Source organism: Rhincodon typus, chromosome 16 (genome assembly GCF_021869965.1).
Source record: "Rhincodon typus isolate 14 chromosome 16, sRhiTyp1.1, whole genome shotgun sequence".
Classification (NCBI taxonomy): Eukaryota; Metazoa; Chordata; class Chondrichthyes; order Orectolobiformes; family Rhincodontidae; genus Rhincodon; species Rhincodon typus.
Window position 1 is genome coordinate 35395779 of NC_063347.1, and position 20024 is coordinate 35415802.

General features: G+C 40.6%; 1 protein-coding gene across 10 annotated transcripts in view; it reads right to left on the reverse strand.

Annotated features, from left to right (window-relative positions):
• prickle2b (prickle homolog 2b) overlaps nt 1-20024 on the reverse strand; it is a 273140-nt gene that overhangs the window by 232171 nt on the left and 20945 nt on the right. For 4 of the 10 annotated variants that reach the window (XM_048606542.1, XM_048606543.1, XM_048606541.1 and 1 more), the window contains exon 3: nt 8983-9068. Coding sequence is in view for 2 of the 10 variants with exons in the window: in XM_048606538.1 (XP_048462495.1) it covers nt 8983-9068; nt 12328-12369 (128 nt within the window). In the remaining 8 variants the exon portion in view is untranslated. Of the gene's footprint in view, nt 1-8982; nt 9069-12074; nt 12094-12327; nt 12511-13012; nt 13484-13650; nt 13756-14865; nt 15096-20024 lie in introns of those variants that run through there. The other 6 variants (XM_048606546.1, XM_048606547.1, XM_048606544.1 and 3 more) reach the window with 6 other exon arrangements.

A 20024-nucleotide genomic window follows, 5' to 3' on the forward strand; every position in this document is an offset into this window, starting at 1 on the left:
GACAAAGTCACAACTAGAATACCATGTACAGGTTTAATTGCCTTATTTGAGAATGGACAGAATTGTAATAGCAGTTTAGAGAAGGTTCTCTTAACAGATTCCAAAGATAAAGTAGTAATCTTATTAGGGGGAAAAAGGTCAGACAAGTTGCGTCTGTTTTCTTTGGAGCTCAGAAAAATGAGGTGTTCTTTTTAAGATGTAGCATCCTGAAAATATTTGACAGTGAATGCTGAAAGGATGCTTCCCCTAACAGAAGGGACAAGAAACAAAAGGCCACAGTTTAGAAATGTGGAGTTTCTGACTTAAAAAAGATGAGATTTTCTTTTCCTTTCAAAGTCTTATTAGGCCTTGCAATTCTCTTTCCCAGACAGCAGTGCAAGTAGGAGTATCAAATATTCTTAAAGCTAACTATGATAGATTCTTGCTCAACACAATGAAAGATTACGAGAGATAGCCAACAAAGTAAAGTTGAGGCCACAATCACATCAGGCGTGATCTTATAAACTGGTAAAACAGGCCTGAAGAGCCAAACATCCTATTTGTCCTCCGAACGCACATGTTCCTATCTTCATCACACATGGCACTCCTGCAAGTGTTACATTTTTAATGATCAATGCACATTTACATTTTTAAAAATTCTTACTTTATTTGGGGTAATATTTGTGCCAGGTTTTTAAGTCACAGAAATTTCTAGGTCTGACACCGTGCAGAATTGCAGTGCTTCAAAGTCACATTTGCAACAATACAGTACTAACGCTGCAAACTTTTTAACATTTCACTGTTACCGCCTAAACTAAAAATGTACAAATATTGAATGTTGCTATTTAGAATCATTGTAAATGTGATGTAAATTCATAATTTTGCCAAGAATACAACACTACAATGGTCTGCAAAATTGCATCCATTTAATCATTCACTTACTTCCCACCCTCAGAGGTAGGTTCTTTATTTGAAAAGGTGAGATAACAAGGTGTAGGGCTGGATGAACACAGCAGGCCAAGCAGCATCAGAGGAGCAGGAAAGCTGACGTTTCGGGTGGATACCCTTCTTCTGAAATGGTGAAGGGGATTCTGAAATAAAATAGGGAGAGAGGGGAAGACGGATAAAGGAGAAGATAGGTGGAGAGGAGACAGACAGGTCAAAGAGGCGGGGTTTGGAGCCAGTAAAAGGTGAACGTAGGTGGGGAGTTAGGGAGGGAATAGGTCAGTCCAAGGAGGACGGACAGGTCAAGGAGGCGGGATGAGGCCAGTGGGTAGGAGATGGGGGTGGGACTTGAGGTGGGAGGAATGGTTAGGGAGGCAGGGACGAGCTGGGCTGGTTTTGGGATGCGGTCGGGGGCGGGGAGATTTTGAACCTTATGAAGTCCGCATGGGAACCCTGCAGCCCAAGGGTATCAAAGCGAAATATGAGATGCTGTTCCTGCAGCCTTCGGGTGGCATCATTGTGGCAATGCAGGAGGCCCAGGATGGACATGTCGTCCAAGGAGCCCACACTTCGGAAAATCAGATCTCAGCACTGTGTTCCTCCTCCCTGCTTACAAGCAGAAGCTGAAACAGGAGAATCCTTCATGAAAAGTAGTACACAGCTGGTCCGAGGCAGCAGAAGACTGTCTCCGCGACTGCTTGGAATCAGTCAACTTGACAGTGTTCAAATGATCTGCAGAAAACCTAGATGAGTATGCCACTAGTCATGGAAATATAGAACATAGGGGCAGGAGGTGGCACCAAGCCTGCTCCACCATTCATCACGATCATGGCTGATCATCCAACTTAACAGCCAATACTGTTTTCTCCCCATAACCTTTGATCCCATTCACCCTATATCTAGGGCTATATCTAGTCACCTCTTGAACACGTTCAAAGTTTTGGCATCAACTACTTCCTGTGGTAATGAATTCCACAGCCTCACCACTCTTTGGGTGAAGAAGTGTCTCCTCATCGCCGTCCTAAATCATCTACCGCGAATTCTCATACTGTGACCCCTGGTTCTGGACACACCCGCCATCGGGAACATCCTCCCTGTATCTACCCTGTTCAGTCCTGTTAGAACTTTAAGTCTCTAATGAGATCTCCCCCTCATTCATCCGAACTCTAGCAAAAACAATCCCAACCTAATCAATCTCTCTTCATATGTCAGACCCACCATCCCCAGAATCAGCCTGGTAAACCTTCGCTACACTCCCTCAAGAGCAAGAGCATCCTTCCTCAGAAAAGGAGACCAAAACTGCATACAATATTCCAGGGGTTCACCAAGGCCCTGTACAACTGCAACAACACATCCCTGCTCCTGTACTCAAAACGTCTCACAATGAAGGCCAATATACCATTTGTTTTTTTTACCGCCTGCTGCGTTTGCATGCTTACCTTCAGCGATTGGTGCACAAGGATGCCTAGGTCCCACTGCACACTCACCCTCCCAATTTTCTGCTATTCAGGTAGTAACCCACCTTTCTTGTTTTTGCTTCCGAATAACGTCACATTTATCCAAATTATACGACATCTGCCATCGATTTGCCCACTTACCCAAGCTGTCCAGATCATGAAGAAGGATCTCTGCATCCTTGTCAGTTCACCCTCCCACCCAACTTGGTGTCATCTGCAAACTTGGAGATGTTACATTTTGTTCCCCGATTCAAATCATTAATACATTATTGTGAATAGCTGGAGTCCCAGCACCGATCCCTGTGGTACTCCATTAGTTACTGCCTGCCAATTTGAAACGGATCCATTAATTCCTACTCTTTGTTTCCTCTCTGCCAACCAGTTTCCTATCTATCTCAATAGACTTCCCCAATGCCTTGCACTTTAATCTTGCAAATTAATCTCTTATGTGGGACTTTGTCATACACTTTCTAAAGTCCAAATATACTACATCAAGTAGCTCCCCCTTGTCAACTCTACTAGTTACGTATTCATAGAATTCCAACATTTGTCAAGCATGATTTCCCTTTCATAAATCCATGCTGACTCTGCCTGATCCTGCCACTACTTTCTAAATGCTCTGCTATAAAATCCTTGACAATGGATTCAAGAATTTTGCCCACTACTGATGCTAGGCTCACCGGTCTATAATTCCCTGTTTTCTCTCTACCTCCCTTTATGAATATTGGAGTGACATTAGCCACCCTCCAATCTGCAGGGACTGTTCCAGAGTCTATAGCATCCTGGAATATGACCACCAATGCATCCAATATTTCTAGAATTACTTCCTTACGTACTCTGGGATGTAGATTATCAGGCCATGGAGATTTATCAGCCTTCAATCAAAACAAAATTTTCCAGTGCCATTTCTCTACTAATATTGATCTCCCTCAGCTCTTCCCTCTCACTAAATCTAGCATTCTCAACAATTCTGGTATCTGATTTGTGTCCTCTTTTGTGAAGACAGAACCAAAGTATGTATTCAGTTCCTCAGTCATTTCTTTGTCCCCTACTATACATTCCCCCGTTTCTGTCTGTAGGGGACCTACATTTGTCTTTACCAATCTCTTTCTTGTAGACTTCATTCGCAAACTATGGAGGACTGCATACCAAAGAAGTCAGAGTCAACAGTTCTGAGGAAGGGTCACTGGACCCGAAACGTTAACTCTGTTTTTTGCTTCACAGATGCTGCCAGACCTGCTGAGCTTTTCTAGCAATTTTGTTTTTGTTCCTGATTCACAGCATCTGCAGTTGTTAGATTTCTATTAAGTCAATTCAAGTGTTCCCCAACTGTAAACCTCAGATGAACCAAGAAGTCCACTCCCTACTTAAGACCATATGTGTAACATTCAAGTTGGAAGACCTGGACCAATAAAGGAAATCCAGATATGACCTCCACAAAGCCATCAAGGATGCCAAGAGGTAATACCAGACCACGCTAGAAGCCCAAATCTGCCAGACTCACACCACCTATGGTGAGGCCTAAACAACATTACAGAATACAATAAGAAGCAGTACAAGAGAGCAGACAAAGACACATCACTCCCTGACGTGCTCAATGCTTTCTATGCTCGGTTTGAGCAGAATGCCAGTGGCACGGTCATAGCTGCCCTGACAGCCCCAGACACACCTGTTCCCTCCATCATCGCTTCAGATGTCAGATCGTCTTCCTGGGAGTGAATCCAAGGAAAGCGATGGGTCCGGACGGTGTCGCTAGCCAAGCAATTGGATCCTATGTGGACCAACTGATAGAGGTATTGAGGTTGGTTGGCTCGCCGAGCTGGTTTGTTGTTCCGCAGACGTTTCATTACCCTGCTAGGTAACATCAGTGCAGCCTCCGATGAAGTCTCAGTATGTTTTCCCGCCTGGTTTTTAAACTCTGGAGTCCGTTGAGCTGGATTGCCTCACTTCCGGTTTTCCTTCGTAGTGGAGTGTATATGGAGTCGAGTTCTAGGTATTTATTGATGGCTTTCTTAATGGAGTACCAGGCTTCTAGGAATTCCCATGTCTGACTCTGCTTAGCTTGTCCCAGGATTTTGGCGTTGTCCCAGTCGAATTGGTGGTTCTCCTTTTCCATGTGGATTGAGATGAGCGAGTACTGGTCATGTCTTTTTGTAGCCAGTTGGTGTTAATGTACCCTTGTTGTTAGTTTCCTTCTTGTTTGTCCAATGTAGTGTTTCTCAGTCTCTGCAGTGGATCTTATAGATGACACTGGGTCCTGTCCATGGCGGGGAGTGGGTCTTTAATTCGGGTGAGCAGTTGTCATAGGGTTGATGTGGGCTTGTGCGCCACTCTGATGCCCAGCGGTCGTAGGAGTCTTGTGGTTAGTTCCGATGTGTTCCTGATGTAGGGTGTCGGGGCGTGCAGTATCTTCCTGATGTTGTTCGTGTAGGCATCTTCTGACCCAGTTTTTTGGATATCCATTATCCTTGAAAACCTGGAAGAGGTATTCTTCTTCCTCTTGGCGTAGTTCTTTGTTGCTGCCCATTTAAATAGAGTTCGCACACAGCTTCGTTTGTGTGTGTGGGGGGGATGGTTACGGTTGAAGTTCAGTACCTGGTCCATGTGTGTGGCTTTTCTGTGTATTTCCGTTTGGAGTTCCCCATTTGCCTTGCGCTCTACCATGATGTCTAGGAATGGGAGATGTTTGTTCTTCTCCTCCTCCCTGGTGAATTTTATTCCAATGAGGGTGCTGTTTATAAAAGTTTGTGTATCTCCTCCAGTTTGGTCCATTTAACGATGACAAAGGTGTCGTCCACGTAGCATATCCATAGTTTTGGTTGGATTAGAGGAATGGCTGTCCTGTCTAGTCTTTACATCACTGCCTCTGCTATGAGCCTGGAGATAGGTGATCCCATGGGTGTCCCGTTGATTTGTTCGTGTGTTTGGCTGTTTAAAGTGAAGTGGGTGGTGAGGCATAGGTCCAGTAGTTTGAGCATGTTGTCTGTGCAGATGGTTTCACTGGGGTCTTGCTCTTGTTCCAGTAGTGCTGTCATTGTTTCTCTTGCTACTGGTATGTCTATTGATGTGACTAGGGCAGTGACATCAAACGATATCATGGTCTCCTAGTCATCTATCCTTTTGTCTTTGGAGTTGAGGAATTCTTGGGCTGAGTGGATTGAGTGGGGTGCTTGTTGACTAGGTGCCCGAGTCTCCTTTGTAGTTCCTTGGCTGATCTGTGTGATCGAGTGCCTGGTAGGGAGACTATGGGTCTAAGGGGTACTTCCGGCTTGCGTACTTTCGGGAGGCTGTAGAATCGGGGTGTGTTGGTTCCTTCAGGAATCGGCAATGTGCCTTAATGCCTACCACCCGGTGGCTCTGACCTCAATAATCATGAAGTGCTTTGAGAAGCTGGTCATGGCCCACATCAACTCCAGTCTCCCGGTCAACCTCGATCCCCTGCAATTTGCCTAACGACAGAACGAGCCCACAGCGGATGCCACATCCCTAGCCCTGCACTCATCCGTGGAACATCATCAAAGACACCTACGTCAGACTTCTGCTCATCAACTACAGTTCCACCTTCAACACCATTATCCGCTCCAGACTGATCTCAAAACTCCATGACCTTGGTATCAGCTCTGCCCTCTGTAACTGGATCCTCAGATTTCTGACCCACAGGCCGCAATCAGTGAAGATAGGTAACTGCACCTCCTCCACAATAACACTCAATACTGGAGCCCCCCCAAGGATGTGTCCTCAGCCCCTTACTGTACTCCCCTTACACCGACGATTGTGTCACCAAATTCAGAAGGAACATCATCTACACATTCCCTGATGACACCACCATAGTGGGACAGATATCTAACAACAAATCAAACTATAGAAGGGAGATAGATGTAATTGCAACAGTCAAAGCGGCACAATAATGCCTCTTCTTCCTCATGCAGCTCAGGAAATTTGGCATGTCCATTAGGACCCTCACCAACTTCTACAGATGCACCACTGAAAGCATAATGTCCAGGTGCATAACAGCCTGGTATGGTAATGCTCTGTCCAGGACTGGAAGAAACTACAGGAGGTGGTGCGCATGTCCCAGACCATCACGGAAACCAAACTTCCATCCATGAACTCCATTTACATGGCTCACTGCTGCAGAAAGGTTGCCAACATCATCAAAGACCAATCACACCTCAGTAACAATCTCCTACAACTTGTTCCAGCAGGCAGAAGGTACAGAAGTTGAACACACGCTCAAGCAGGTTCAGGAACAGTTTCTTCCTGGCCATTATCAGACTGATGAATGGACTCTCTCGCCTCAAATAATGCTGATCTCACTAACACTGATCTCGCCTAGCCCACACCCTGTGCAATGTAACCTGTATGCCTCGAAGTCTTTTTGATCTGTACAAGCATTGCTTATTATGATCTGCCTGTACCGCTCGTAAACAAAGCTTTTCACTGTATTTTGGTACACATGACAATAAATAAAACAATTACATCATAAATTTGACGTGAATTATGAATAAAAAAAAAAAAAAAAAACACTTAACTGCCTACTCCCCTCCCCAACAATACCATTTAAAATAAGGTAGAAATGTAAAACATGAACAGCAGTTTATAGCCGGATGTTCTTTAAAAAATTATGTCATAGAAATCTTGACTGAACTCAACCATAAACAGACTCAATATTTTGTCTGCATTATTTTGTGAACACATTAGGGCTTTTTAATATAAATATTAGATTAATTTTAGATTGACTAGGAAATTTAGAGAAGAGATACACATGCCACAGAATAGAGTTCGAATTAAGGATGAAAGATTTCAGATGATTAGCTCATTTCTAACAGAACAGAAATAGAAATGCTGAGTAAAGGGAAGGTCTATTGTCTACAGCACAGACTAGTGTAGCATTGCATTGATCCTTGGCTCAAGAAAGCCATCCATTAAAATGTAGTAATCACTTCCCAAATTCCAACTAGTGCGAAGCAATTAGATGCCCAAAAGGTCCACCAAAAAAAGTGTGAAGGTATAAACATATATGGTTATGAAATCTTACACAGTAGATTGGAATCTTTTAGAACATACGCAATGGCCTCGGACTTCAAAAATTCAAAACATAAGAACCAGGACCAGGAGCAGGCTATTCAGCCCCAGAGCCTACTCATCAAGTTAATATGGTCATGACTGATCTCATCTGAGCTTCAACTCTATTTTCTTGCCCAGTCTCCACTACTCTTCAACCCATTGCTTATTAAAAATCTGTCTCTCCTCAAATTTACTCAATGTCCTGATGTTCATTCACTCTGGGTAGTAAATTCCACAGATTCATGAACTTTTGAGAGAAGTAAGTTCCCCTCATCCATGTTTTAAACCGGTTAACCCTTATCCTAAAACTACAACCTCTCATTCTTGATTGCCCCACACAGGAATAGCTTTTCGACGTATACTTTGTCAACCCCTTTAGCATCTTACACACCTCAATTAGACCTCCTCTCATTTCTTCTGAACACTACAGAGTATATACCTAAACTGCTCTATCTCTCTTTACAAGACAAATCCCTCAGCTCTAGAATTAATCTACTGAATTTCCTCTGAACTTCCTTCAATGCAACCACATTTCTCCTCAAGTAAGGGAGGTCTCACTGAAGCCTTGTACAAGTACACAAACACTTTGTTACTTTTAGACTCTACTACATTAGCAATAAATGCCAAAATTCCATTCTGGCATGAGGGCATCCAGATCCCTTTGCACTGAAGCACTCTGAAGTTCCTCTCCATTTACAGTTACTTTCTCAGATGATTCCTACATATTTAAAGCCAAAAAAAAGTTACGCTACTGTAGTTACATATTTGCCCAGTACTATAAAAAGACGTGCCAGCTGGTCCAATTATAGTTATGGTAACTGCAAGAGCTGGGTTGCTAATTTATTTTCCTCACTTATCTCATGTGTTACCGAAATATACACAAATACAATCCATGTATATTTAGCAGGTATCCAATAACCCACACTACAACTGAAGTGATACAATGCAGAACAGATCACAATACAAATATGCAGTATTTGCTCTTTTTCAAGATACAACTTCCTGGTATTCTTTTACAGCTCAAATGTCACCCCAATGGTGAATATAATTAGCCACTATTGTCCATAATTCACAACTCCTTGGAAAACAGTAAATTCTTTATTAAAAACTGAACAAAAATTTTAATGCTTTTTCATTATCTCAAAGTAACAATATTACACACTTTAAGGTGTGCAAAAACAAAGGGTTAAAAACCTTCTACACCAGCCCGTATTTAGATTTCTGTGGTGCAATCAAACAGTCAACCACAGCAGTCTTTACACAGCTTCTATAGTTCACTAAATAAAATATCTTCAGTTACTTCCTCACAATAAATTTAACTTCAGTATAGACAGTAAAGAACAGCACATATCCAAAGTCAGAAAACAAAATGTTGAAAAAAAAGGAACTGTTCACTTTAGACAATTTTCACATACACTCCCATTTACTCTAAAAACCCAGGAATAGAACTGCATTATAAAAGACAAACAAGATTATGCAATTATAACAAATAGGCGGCTTATTTATAAGCATCTGTTTAAAAAAGTATTAATACCTCCAATTATGTAATGCTAACCCAGGACACCGGTCTCCACATGCATTACAGGGCTGCCCTTTCTCTGGGTCATCCACTGCAGAGAGCTGAAAAATAATATGAATCAAGATGTAAATAGTTTTCTATTGTATTACATAATTTAGTAAAGACTTAAAAGCACAAAATATTAAATAGACTGTCAAAGATACCCTTTTAATTGGCTGAAATGCCCCTTGCAGTTAAGTTTCACAACCCCAAGTGATCATGATCATTCTCTTTTTACAAAAACACTTCAAAGTTACATGATTGGCTATGAGGCATTTTGAAACATCCCAAGATTGTGAAAAGTGCTGCATGAAAGGTGTTGTGAGAAAAAGTATTGGCCACAAAGTAATAGAAAAAAACACAAGGAAGTAAATTTACAGGGAAATTGAAGAGACATGCAAACATTATACTGATATTGGGGGGAGGAGGCACTTTAATTGTCCCTAATATTAACTGGAAACATAACAGTATAGGCCAAAGGGGAAATAGTTTTTAATACTGTCTTCACGAGAATTTTCTTGGTCAGTGTTTCTGTGCTAGATCTGGTTCTGAAAAATGAGGTGGATCAAGTGACAATAGGGGAACTTTTACGGAACAGTGGTCATAGTATCACAAGGTTACGTTTCTTCCTAATCCTAGTCCATAACAATCTAAAGTAAAAATACTTTACTGGATGAAGGCCAGTTTAAATGGAGTGGCAACAAGTATTGCTCAGGTAGATTGGAAATATACAGAATTATATAGAACTATAAACTGCTGACAAGAGGTGATGGGTAGGTCATGACAACGTACATTGTGGGGGCTTGGGGGCAAACAGAAAGGTGGAACAAGCAAAGCCAACACTCCTTGGATGATGAAAAAGATGAGGAGGTGGAATGTATAATGAAAGCATAAGGTGTAAAGAAAGAGAAAAGAAATTTGCTAAATTAGTATTTTGCTTTTATCCTTACCAACGAAGATGCAGTTGAAGTTACTGTGAAAGAGGTGGTAATGGAGACACTGGATGGCCTAAAAATTAATTTGATCTGAAATTGAAAACTCAGCAGGACCAAACGAGATGCAATGATACTGAGACAAGGGAGGATATTGTGGAGGTATTGGCACCAGAGAACTGAAGGAAAGAAGTGCTAGGCCTTTGTTCAAAAAGTGTGCACGGGAATAGGCTTATACATGTCAATCAATTCAACCAATTATTAGAAACAAAAATCCTTCAGGAAGAAGTGAAGGTTTTTTAAAAAGATAGAGAAAAGATTTAAAAAAGGAATGGCTCCAAGGATGACAGAGTTCAAATTATTTTAATAGTTTAAAAGGAGCTAGACCAGTTTCCCTTCCTGCAGAAACAGTGAAGAGGAGATGTGATAGTGGTTTCCAAAATCATGAGGGTTCTGGGCAGAGCAGATAGAGAGAAATTGTCTCCTTTGACAGAACAGGCAAGACCCATAAAACACCAATAGAGAGAGAATAAAATAACCAAAGATGAAATGAGTACTTCCTCCAACCCTCCCCACCCCACTCCCCCAACACATGCAGTAGTTAGGATTAAAAATTATAGAGATTATTTTAATTGCTTTAGAGTGTGGCAGAAGATTCAACTCTAGCTTTCAAAAAAAAGGAAAAATGCAGACCTGGAGAGACAAGGGAGGAAATTGGATTAATTGCTTTGCTTTCTTGCAGATAGCTGGCATTGCACAACAGACTGAATGGCCTCCTTCCACATTTCTTTATTTAACTAAATATGAACTAGCGGCAAACAAATATCCTTACCCTGTACCTCAAGACAATTAGATTGCTGTTATCTAGGAATATATCTCTTGACATTACTTAGCCCTGAGCCCATTAAGGGAAAGGCACAAATGAAAGGAATTTATTCTTTCCTGAGAAGTGGAGATAAAAATCAGGAAAACAAATGCAGAACTCATTTTAAATATTAATGTTGTTAAAAAGTCATGCAATAACAGCAAAGACTACTAATGAAAAGAGTTTAAATGAGTTCTGCTAAACTTCAGCTATAAATGGCAATAGTCAACAATTAAATTTTCCAGAAAGAGTAAGATTATCAAAGTACAGGTATTGGGAAGTCAGAGCAAATAGAAGACAGCCATTTAGCTAGACAGATTAATTCAAAAAAAAGAGTTCAACAAAACAAACTCACTTCAACTTCAGAAGCAAAATATTTAGGCATAAGTGAAATTGATTCATCCATTAAAACAGTCTTTTTACAAAAAAATGAACATGTTGTAACGACCTTTAAAAAGGGCTTCTTGAAGTCACTGACATAACTATGTTAGTAATGACAATTTCTTTTAGCCAAATTCAAGTAAGTTTCATTCTTGATTGAGGTTCCTACCACCTTGAATTTTAAATTCTATATTCCTGATCAATTTGGATTATTTAAACTCTTTACCTCCAGCTTGGTACATATTGACTACTAATCCTCAAATTTCAAGGACTCCATCTTGAAAGGCTAATTAATGAATGTAAAAGGGACTTGAAAGGGAAAATGAATTTTATCACTCAACGCAAGGTGCGATCTGTATATATGGAAATTGATTATTGGAATAGTGATTTCCTTCTAAACAGTTATCGAACTTTTTTTTATAATTTTCCAAAATGCAATTAAAAGGACCTCTACGTTAAAGTTCCGACTTTAACATCTTATACCTTAAAAATGTGAAGCAACGGTATGTTTTAATAATAAGCATTTCCTTTTGCAAAGCTCGCAGCAAGAGTGCAAACAGTTTAACAAGAATAATGTAATCACATCTCAAAAATACAATTTGCACGTACTGTGCGCGCAATGGGATCTCTTTCCGCTTCCCAGACATTTTAATGGGATCATTACAATTCACAATTGAAGCAGTCCCAGACAACCCTATCTGATTGACGTACTGTACTACTCCCTAAGCAACTGCCAGTTCTTAGAACTTGACTCGCATTTCATGCCTATTTACCGAATACACAAAAGCAAACCAGTGAAAGGTGAGCACATGAAAAGGTTCACACCATGGCGTTAACAACTTGCTAGCGCAAGCAAAACAGAAAGGTAGGGCACAAGGTTCGAACATTACTTTCTATGCAGCCCATTCCTATTGCGTGGTTCTCAAATTCGACGTGCGCGCCCTTCATTCCAAAAAAAACAGGCCAATCAATTACAGCAGTGACGACGTTGCACTGTAACCAGACGACCTCCTAATCTTTGCAGGATGTTTCAGTCCCGGTAATGTCCGCGGCTGGGGTCGGGAAGAAGGGTAGCGCAAGACACGAGCGCGCAAGGTGAAATTGAGTACGCGATAACAACGCAGCTCAAGTCAAAATACTCACCCTTTTGCTCGAGTTTCGTTTTTTCGAGCTACGACTGAACATGTCAAAATAGGTCAGCGTCGCTTAGTCAAAGAGATCTGTTAGCACCGATACTAAAAGGGAAAAAAAATAGCCGACGCCGTAACTACAGCTCCTGAGAGTGGCGCTCGAGTTCCCGACCGGCTCTCGACAATATTGTGAATGGAAATTCCCTGTCTTCCGGTCACTCATCCCGCCCCTGTAGCTAATAGTGGCAGCACTATCATCAGCTGGAGTGTTAATTTTAGATTTGGTGTTGCACTTTGCTTTAAACGCACAGAATTCAGCTTGCGCTCCTTTTGATTACTTCAAATCAATTTGAGATAACGGAAAAACGGCTTCTCCTCCAAACAACAGAAAAAGGGGCAAAAAGCTGCTCTTCAAGTGAGCCAAATAAGGAAGTTCTTTATATTAATAACCTAAAGATGACGAACGGTTCAAAACTATAAACTGACTACAAAAACGTCCCCCTCCTCAGATATTTTAAAACTGCAAGAGGAAACGAACAATCACGGGGTCCACAGCTAAGTCCTGAGACATGAAAAATTAGAACAGGAAACTAAAACTGTGCAAACAAGAACGGACAAAAGGAAGCTTTGAAAAGAAAGCTATTAAGCAATATCAATAATCGAACAAAAATTGTAGATGATAAATTCTCGTTTCCTACCAGAGGTGCAACAGCATACAAAAAGAGTTAGAGCAGACGGAACATCAGTGGTGACGGCAGTAGTTAGAAGTGGATTCGATTGGGCAACGTTATCCGTAACCAAAAAAAAAACGTAGGGAAAGACAGGTGTTCATTTCTGACTCTCCTCACCATTATTTCAGAATGTCCAGAGCTCAGAAGTGCTTAAAGGACCTTCCCAGTTACAGCAGCAATTTTGATGACTGAGAAGACTTGCGTTTAAAATAGTCCGTATTGTTGAGATGAAAGGTGCGAGGCAGTAAAAAGAAAACGAAAAATCTTTCATGTTATAAGCGATTGAATGAACGCAAGAAATTCCATTTCAAGGGAGAAAAATTAAGCCAGAATTAATATGAAAATGGATTAAAGGTGAAGTCTAAATTTATCACAGTCGATTCCTTAAAAATGCAGCACCTCCTTAAATACACAGCACTTCTCAAAGCGACAGGACATTTGTTCTGCAAACGCTGCTGACAGCGATTTGCATTCGAAATATAGTTCGCACACATTGCAAAAATCTTTAAAACTCCAATTATTGTTAAAAGTGTCTCTAAAACCGCTCCCATCAATCGATTCATTCTAAAATGTTCCACCCACGTAATGATTTATAAATTATTTACATTAAGGCAACAGCCGGACCAAAAAACAGTCACGTGCTTAGATCGTCAGGCGTATTGCACCGTGGGACATGAAAGATAAAACCTTTACATTTAAACCTTACAAAGGTAACATTAATGCAATAGTAAAAATGTCAGTTGTATCTTTTGACTGCCTCGCGTTTTAGGTCAAGTGTTTTAATTGTTTTCAATGAAAATAAATTTATGATTGTTTTTTCCATGATTGAGGTTGAATAAACTTAATCAAGCCAGAAGTAGCCAAGGGTAAATTGTGAAAGATTTATTGAAATTATTTTTCCCATTTTTGTCAGATAACCTGCCACTACTATGTTGCATGAGGATTACTTATTAGTAAACTATTAGGAATGAAGAGACCTCATTACCAAATAATGTGACGTAGTTTCGAAAGCCGAGGTATGCTTTAAGAAATGCAGGATTTGCAGTTGTAAACCATTACAGTTACTGTCACCGATTCCTTTTCCACTTTCAATTTCATTGTATTAGTTGCTAGGCGACTGAAAAGATTTATAGACACCTATTGTCGGTTTTACTGGAGCTTTCTCGATCCAGCGCCATTGGACTCGTAGCCGAAGTTAAGCGGATGAAAATTCAGTTCGAATCTCAGCAGCAGATGTTCGCGACCCACACGCTGCGCTACAACGTCTGCGGACTGTTCCTTCACAAAGTGACTATTGATCTGGTTATTAAAACTTATACTTCGTCTCGGAACTATTTCAGAGCATGACACATGGCTTGTTCTAAATAATACTTTACAGAAACTTCTGAAATGTATTATTCATATGCTCTTTCCGTCCTTCAATAGTTAAAAAACAAACGTAACAGCAGTGTCATGAAATTCCCTTAAATAACTGACTTAACAACATACCCCGCGAGTGCGGTTTCTTTGTGTAAACCACAAATTCCTATTGCTGGAAAATAATTTTCCCCAATGGTACGGTTACATAAATGAGGCTTAGTGCAATAAGACAACATCTTCGACGCTGAAAATACATTTGATCGGGTGTCCAATCAGACCTCAATAAAGACTTGGAGACGGTAATCAAATTTGAGGCTTTCGTAGATCAAGATTTTTTCTGGAGGTGGGGCGTACAGAAAGTGCTATGATTGTTGCCCTGTTAAGAACTCGTCAGAAAATAGCGAACCAGACCGATTAAGTTTCTGGTGTCTTAACTCCTCCGCTTCCCCCACCCCACCAACCTTGCAGACTTTTAAACACGTCTCTTAGGTCATCCTTCTTTCAAGAGGAGATCAGTCTGTCAATGTTTTCTTGCTGTATATGATGTTTCTGGTATCATCTTTGTAAATCTTTGCATCTTCTTAATATGCCAACGAGAACTTCAAAACATTTCTTCACTTTTGGCATAACGTCCGTATTTTTCAATTCTATCCCTTGTCATTAATGTAGGGCTTGACAACCGTCTCCTTGCGTGAAGTAAACGGGAGCAGAAGGGCATGTGATCTAGCTGGCTAGGAGCCCAGATCAAGCTATGTTCAAAGCGGGGTGCCATTTGTAACATCAGGAGACAAAAGGAAAAAAAGTAACTGGCCTTAATGCGACCAGGCTCATCAAATCAAAGGCCCTCGAAAGATGAAGGGACAGAAAGACAACAGCTGTTCAGAATAGCAGCGAAGAAAATAAAGATCATTCTCAGTTCATCATCAGGAAGGATACTGCTGGCAGTTCAGATCTGCTCAAACAAACAGGAAATTTGGAGATTTAAAGACACTGGAAAATTCACCCTAGCATCTTCAGGAAAAGGGACTCCTCAGAGTGGGCCTTGCTACAAGTCAGTTCGGGAATTTTCAGAAATCTGAGGAAAACGGCTTTGGGCAAACATACAAGTCCATGAAATAAGAAGTGAGTCGTTTTTTTTTAAAAGAGGAAAAATGGGAGAACTCTGCACTGGTTCCTGTAAAGAGTAAAATTCTACTAAGTGCGGTGTAAAGTATAAAAGAACATGGGGTTTCATTCACGTTATAAAGGCAAGGGTCTGTAGTTTACTGCATTAGTTGCCTACGTAACGTTAAGTTGAAAAGTCAACTGCTTCAGAAACTGTAGATCTGAAACAAAAACAGTGTTGGACAAATACAGAAGATAGTCATAGAATTGTCGAGACATACAGCACAGAAACAGACCCCTTGGTCCAACTCATCCGTACTGACCAGATATCTTAAAGAAATCTAGTCTCATTTGCCATCTTTTGCAACAGCTGAGAGATAGAAAAAAAGTTGAAACTTTAAGTCCAATATAACTTCTTCTCAATGTTTAGTTGACATTGACTTTATTGTTTGTGAAATCTTGTATGATCCGGAGTCAGAGAGAATTCAAATTTTTTTTGTTATTGTTGCAATCTGAGCAGTCCAGAAATAAAATCTTGGTTTCTTTTCTGAGTTACTATCCCTGTGAAGCAACTGTACACCAAAATAAATCATATTTGTTGAAAAACACCCTCATGAAGAAATTACGAAACAAAATTCCACTTTTTGTAGCTTTCACCTCAAATGAAGCAGTAAATTTCATTTTAGCGATTACAAAGGTACACTTTACAAACAATTACAGTGCTCATGCAGAGTCCTATCAGACAAAAGCTTTCACCTTTCAGTTTCACAAGTACAACCACTGTAGGCAAGGCACATTTCTATGAACCTGTTAAATGAGTCATATTGGACTCAAAATGTTAACTTTGTTTCTCTCCACAGATGCTGGCAGACCTGCCGAGTTTCTCCAGCACTTTTTTTAAAAATCTGTGAACCCAGTGTCTCTCATTCTGACGGTGCAGCTTTAGAGTTCTTTTTAAACTGACTAATAACATCCCAGTTCAAGGCCACTTCTGGAACAACACCCAATCCTTTAGCATCTCCAAGCTATGCACACAGCTTTTCAGGCTTTAAAATTTGTTAGTCAACTTTCAGAGTATCTCCAAGCATTCCTGTATCCTTTTCCAACAAGCAAAAAAACCTCTTCTCCTTGTGTCTTCATCTGTGCACTGATCACATTGACCTCAAGCTCTGCTGTTTATAGCTCTCCTTTCTGTTGTAGCACTCTTTTTTGCCAGCCACATTAATTTTTCTTAATGGTACTTGTTGCAGGAAAAAGGTTGCCAGGTTGTACTGGTATTTATTTCCCAAGAAAATTACAATTGATCCAGTTACAGTTCATGCAAACTTAAAACCTTTTCAAACATTATTAAAAACAATTAACTTCACTCATATTTTAGAGAGATTAAAGATTTTCCCTACCACACTCCTTCCAGGTCAAGCATACTCACATATGGTCTTGTTATTCTGTAGCACACCTTTGATTGATTTATGTCTTTATACTCCAATATATTGTATTATCAAACTTATACAAAATTTTAGAAGTTCACAATCTTGAGTGAAGAAATTCCTCTTCTCAGTCTTAACTGGCCTGTCCCATTTTATGGGGATTGTGTCCCCAGATTTTAGAGTCACCAGCAAGGTGAAAGATCCCAAGCTTATCCCTATTAAGAATTTTGTAAGTTTCAATGAGATCACCTCTCTGAAATTTCAGGGAATACAAGGCCAGTTTACTCAACATCACCAAATAGCAATCCCGCCATTCTGGGGATTATTCTGGTGAACTTCTTGCTGTAAATCCCTCTATAGCAGGAACATCCTTCCTGGGATAAGGAGACCAAACTGTACAAAATAAAACACTGCAGGTGCAGTCTCACCCAGGCTCAACACAACTGTGGCAAGACATCTTTACTCTTGTACTCACATTCCCTTGTAATGAGGGCCAACATATCATGTGCCATTCTAATTCCTTGCTGCACCTGCGTTCTAACTTCAGTGAGTCACGAACAAGAACACCCAAGTTATTTTGGAAATCAACATTTTCTAACTTTGCACTATTTGAGAAATACTCTGCATTTCTGTTCTTTTTTCTACCAAAGTGGATAACTTCACTCATTTACATTATATTCCAACTGTCTTTTTTTTTATAGAATCCCTACAGTATGGAAACAGGCCCTTTGGCCTAACAAGTCCACACTGACCTATACAGCATCCCACCCAGACCCATCCCCCTATAAGCCACCTAATCTACACATCCCTGAACACTACGGGCAATTTAGCATGTCCAATCCACCTTGCCTGCACACCTTTGGACTGTGGGAGGAAACTGGAGCATCCAGAGAAAACCCATGCAGATATGGGGAGAATGTGCAAACTCCACACAGACAGTTGCCCGAGGATGGAATCGAACCAGGGTCCTGCTGTGCTAACCAGAGTCACTGTGCCGTCATGTTCTTATCCGTTGGGCAACGGCAGAGCGATATTATCGTTAGACTGTTAATCCAGAGACCCAGGTAACATTCCGGGGATCTGGGTTCAAATCCTGCCACGCAGATGGTGGAATTTGAATTCAATAGATTCTTAATTCCAGATATTTTGATGATGACCACGAATCCATTGTCGATTGTCGGAAAAACCCATCTGGTTCACTAATGTCCTTTAGGGAGGGAAACCGCCATCCTTACCTGGTCTGGCCTACATGTGACTCCAGACCCACAGCAATGTGGTTGACTCTCAGCTGCACTCTGGGCAATTAGGGATGGGCAATAAATGCAGCCTAGATGTGACGCCTTCATCCCGTTAGTGAATAAAGGGGAAAAAAATTTCCTTGAAGACTTGCAACCTCTTCACAACTCCCATTTTGCACCTAATTTTGTGTCCTGAACATTTGGTCATACATCCAAGTACAGATCCTTGTAGTACTTCACTGGTAATAACCTGCCATCTGGAGATTGGTTTATTCTATTTTCCTTTTCATAAATCCATGTTGATTGTGTTCAGTCATTTTCTAAGTGCTTTGTTATCACACCTTTTATAAATTAATATTTTCAATACGACTGAAGTCAAACTAACTGGTCTTTAGTTCTGTTTTCTCTCTCTATCCCTCTTTAAGTAGCCAGTCTTGGGCACATTGTAAAATGGTTCCTCCAGACTGAAAAATAGCCAATCTATAGAATTCTGAAAGATAATCAATACACTTGTTATAATAGCCACCTCATTTAATACTTTATTATTTAGTTTATTTAACCCACAAGGTTCAATCCGATCAGAATATGACTATTTTAGACTGCATTATTAATACAAACTTTTTCAATTTCACATTTTTACAAGTTCCTTGACTCATTCTGGAAGACATTCCATACCGTCCTCAGTGAAGACGGGCAAAAAGCATTTGTTTCTCGAGCACTGTTTCTCTCTTCTCCATTATGAATTAATCTGTCTCCACCTGTAAAGGACATTTGTTTTTGCTAATCTTTTACTTTCTGCATGCATAAAGATGCTTTTACAGTCCACCTTTAATTTAGTTGCTAGTTCACATTCACGTTCTCTTTTCCCGTTATTAGCTTCTTAGTCATCCTTTGCTGGATTCTAAATTGATCCCAATCCTCAGCCTTATCACTTACTGGCATTGTTACAAACTACTTGTTTTGATTGAATGCAATGTTTAACTTTGGTTAAGTACAGTGAATCCACTTTTCCTGTTGGGTTTGTGTGTCTTAGAAGAATGTAGATCCATTAGAGACCATGTAATACGTTTTAAAAATACTAGCCATTGCCAGTGTCTCAAATATTTAATGTATTTTCAAAACCACAGCCAACTCGCCCTTCATACCTTCAGTTCCCTTTGTTCAGATATGGACTCATAGCTCATTCTGAAATAGATCACTCTCAAACTTAATGTAAAATTCTCATCAGATTGGGGTTACTATTTTCTAATGATTCCTTTATAGCAAGATAATGAATTAGCCCCTTCTGATGACATAATGCTAAATACAAAATATGCCAATCTCCAGCTGGATCCTCAATGTACTGATCCAGAAACCCATGCACACTCCAGAAACACATTCTCCACAGCATTAGTACTAATCAGATTTACCCAGTACATATGCAAAGAGAAGTCAATTCTTACTTGATAAGTCAGATTACTTGCAGCTTTAACTTCTTGATTTATATCTTGCTAACATTACCACAACAGTTTGGTGGCCTATAAAAAACTCACGCCAATGTTTTCTGAGATAACAAGGTGTAGAGCTGGATGAACACAGCAGGCCAAGCAGCATCAGAGGAGCAAGGCTGAAGTTTCAGGCCGAGACGGGGGAGGGGAAGGGGGTTCTGAAATAAATAGGGAGAGAGGGGGAGGCAGATAGAAGATGGATAGAGGAGAAGATAGGTGGAGAGGAAACAGACAGGTCAAAGAGGCGGGGATGGAGCCAGTAAAGGTGAGTGTAGGTGGGGAGGTAGGGAGGAGATAGGTCAGTCCAGGGAGCACGGACAGGTCAAGGCGGCGGGATGAGGTTAGTAGGTAGGAGATGGGGGTG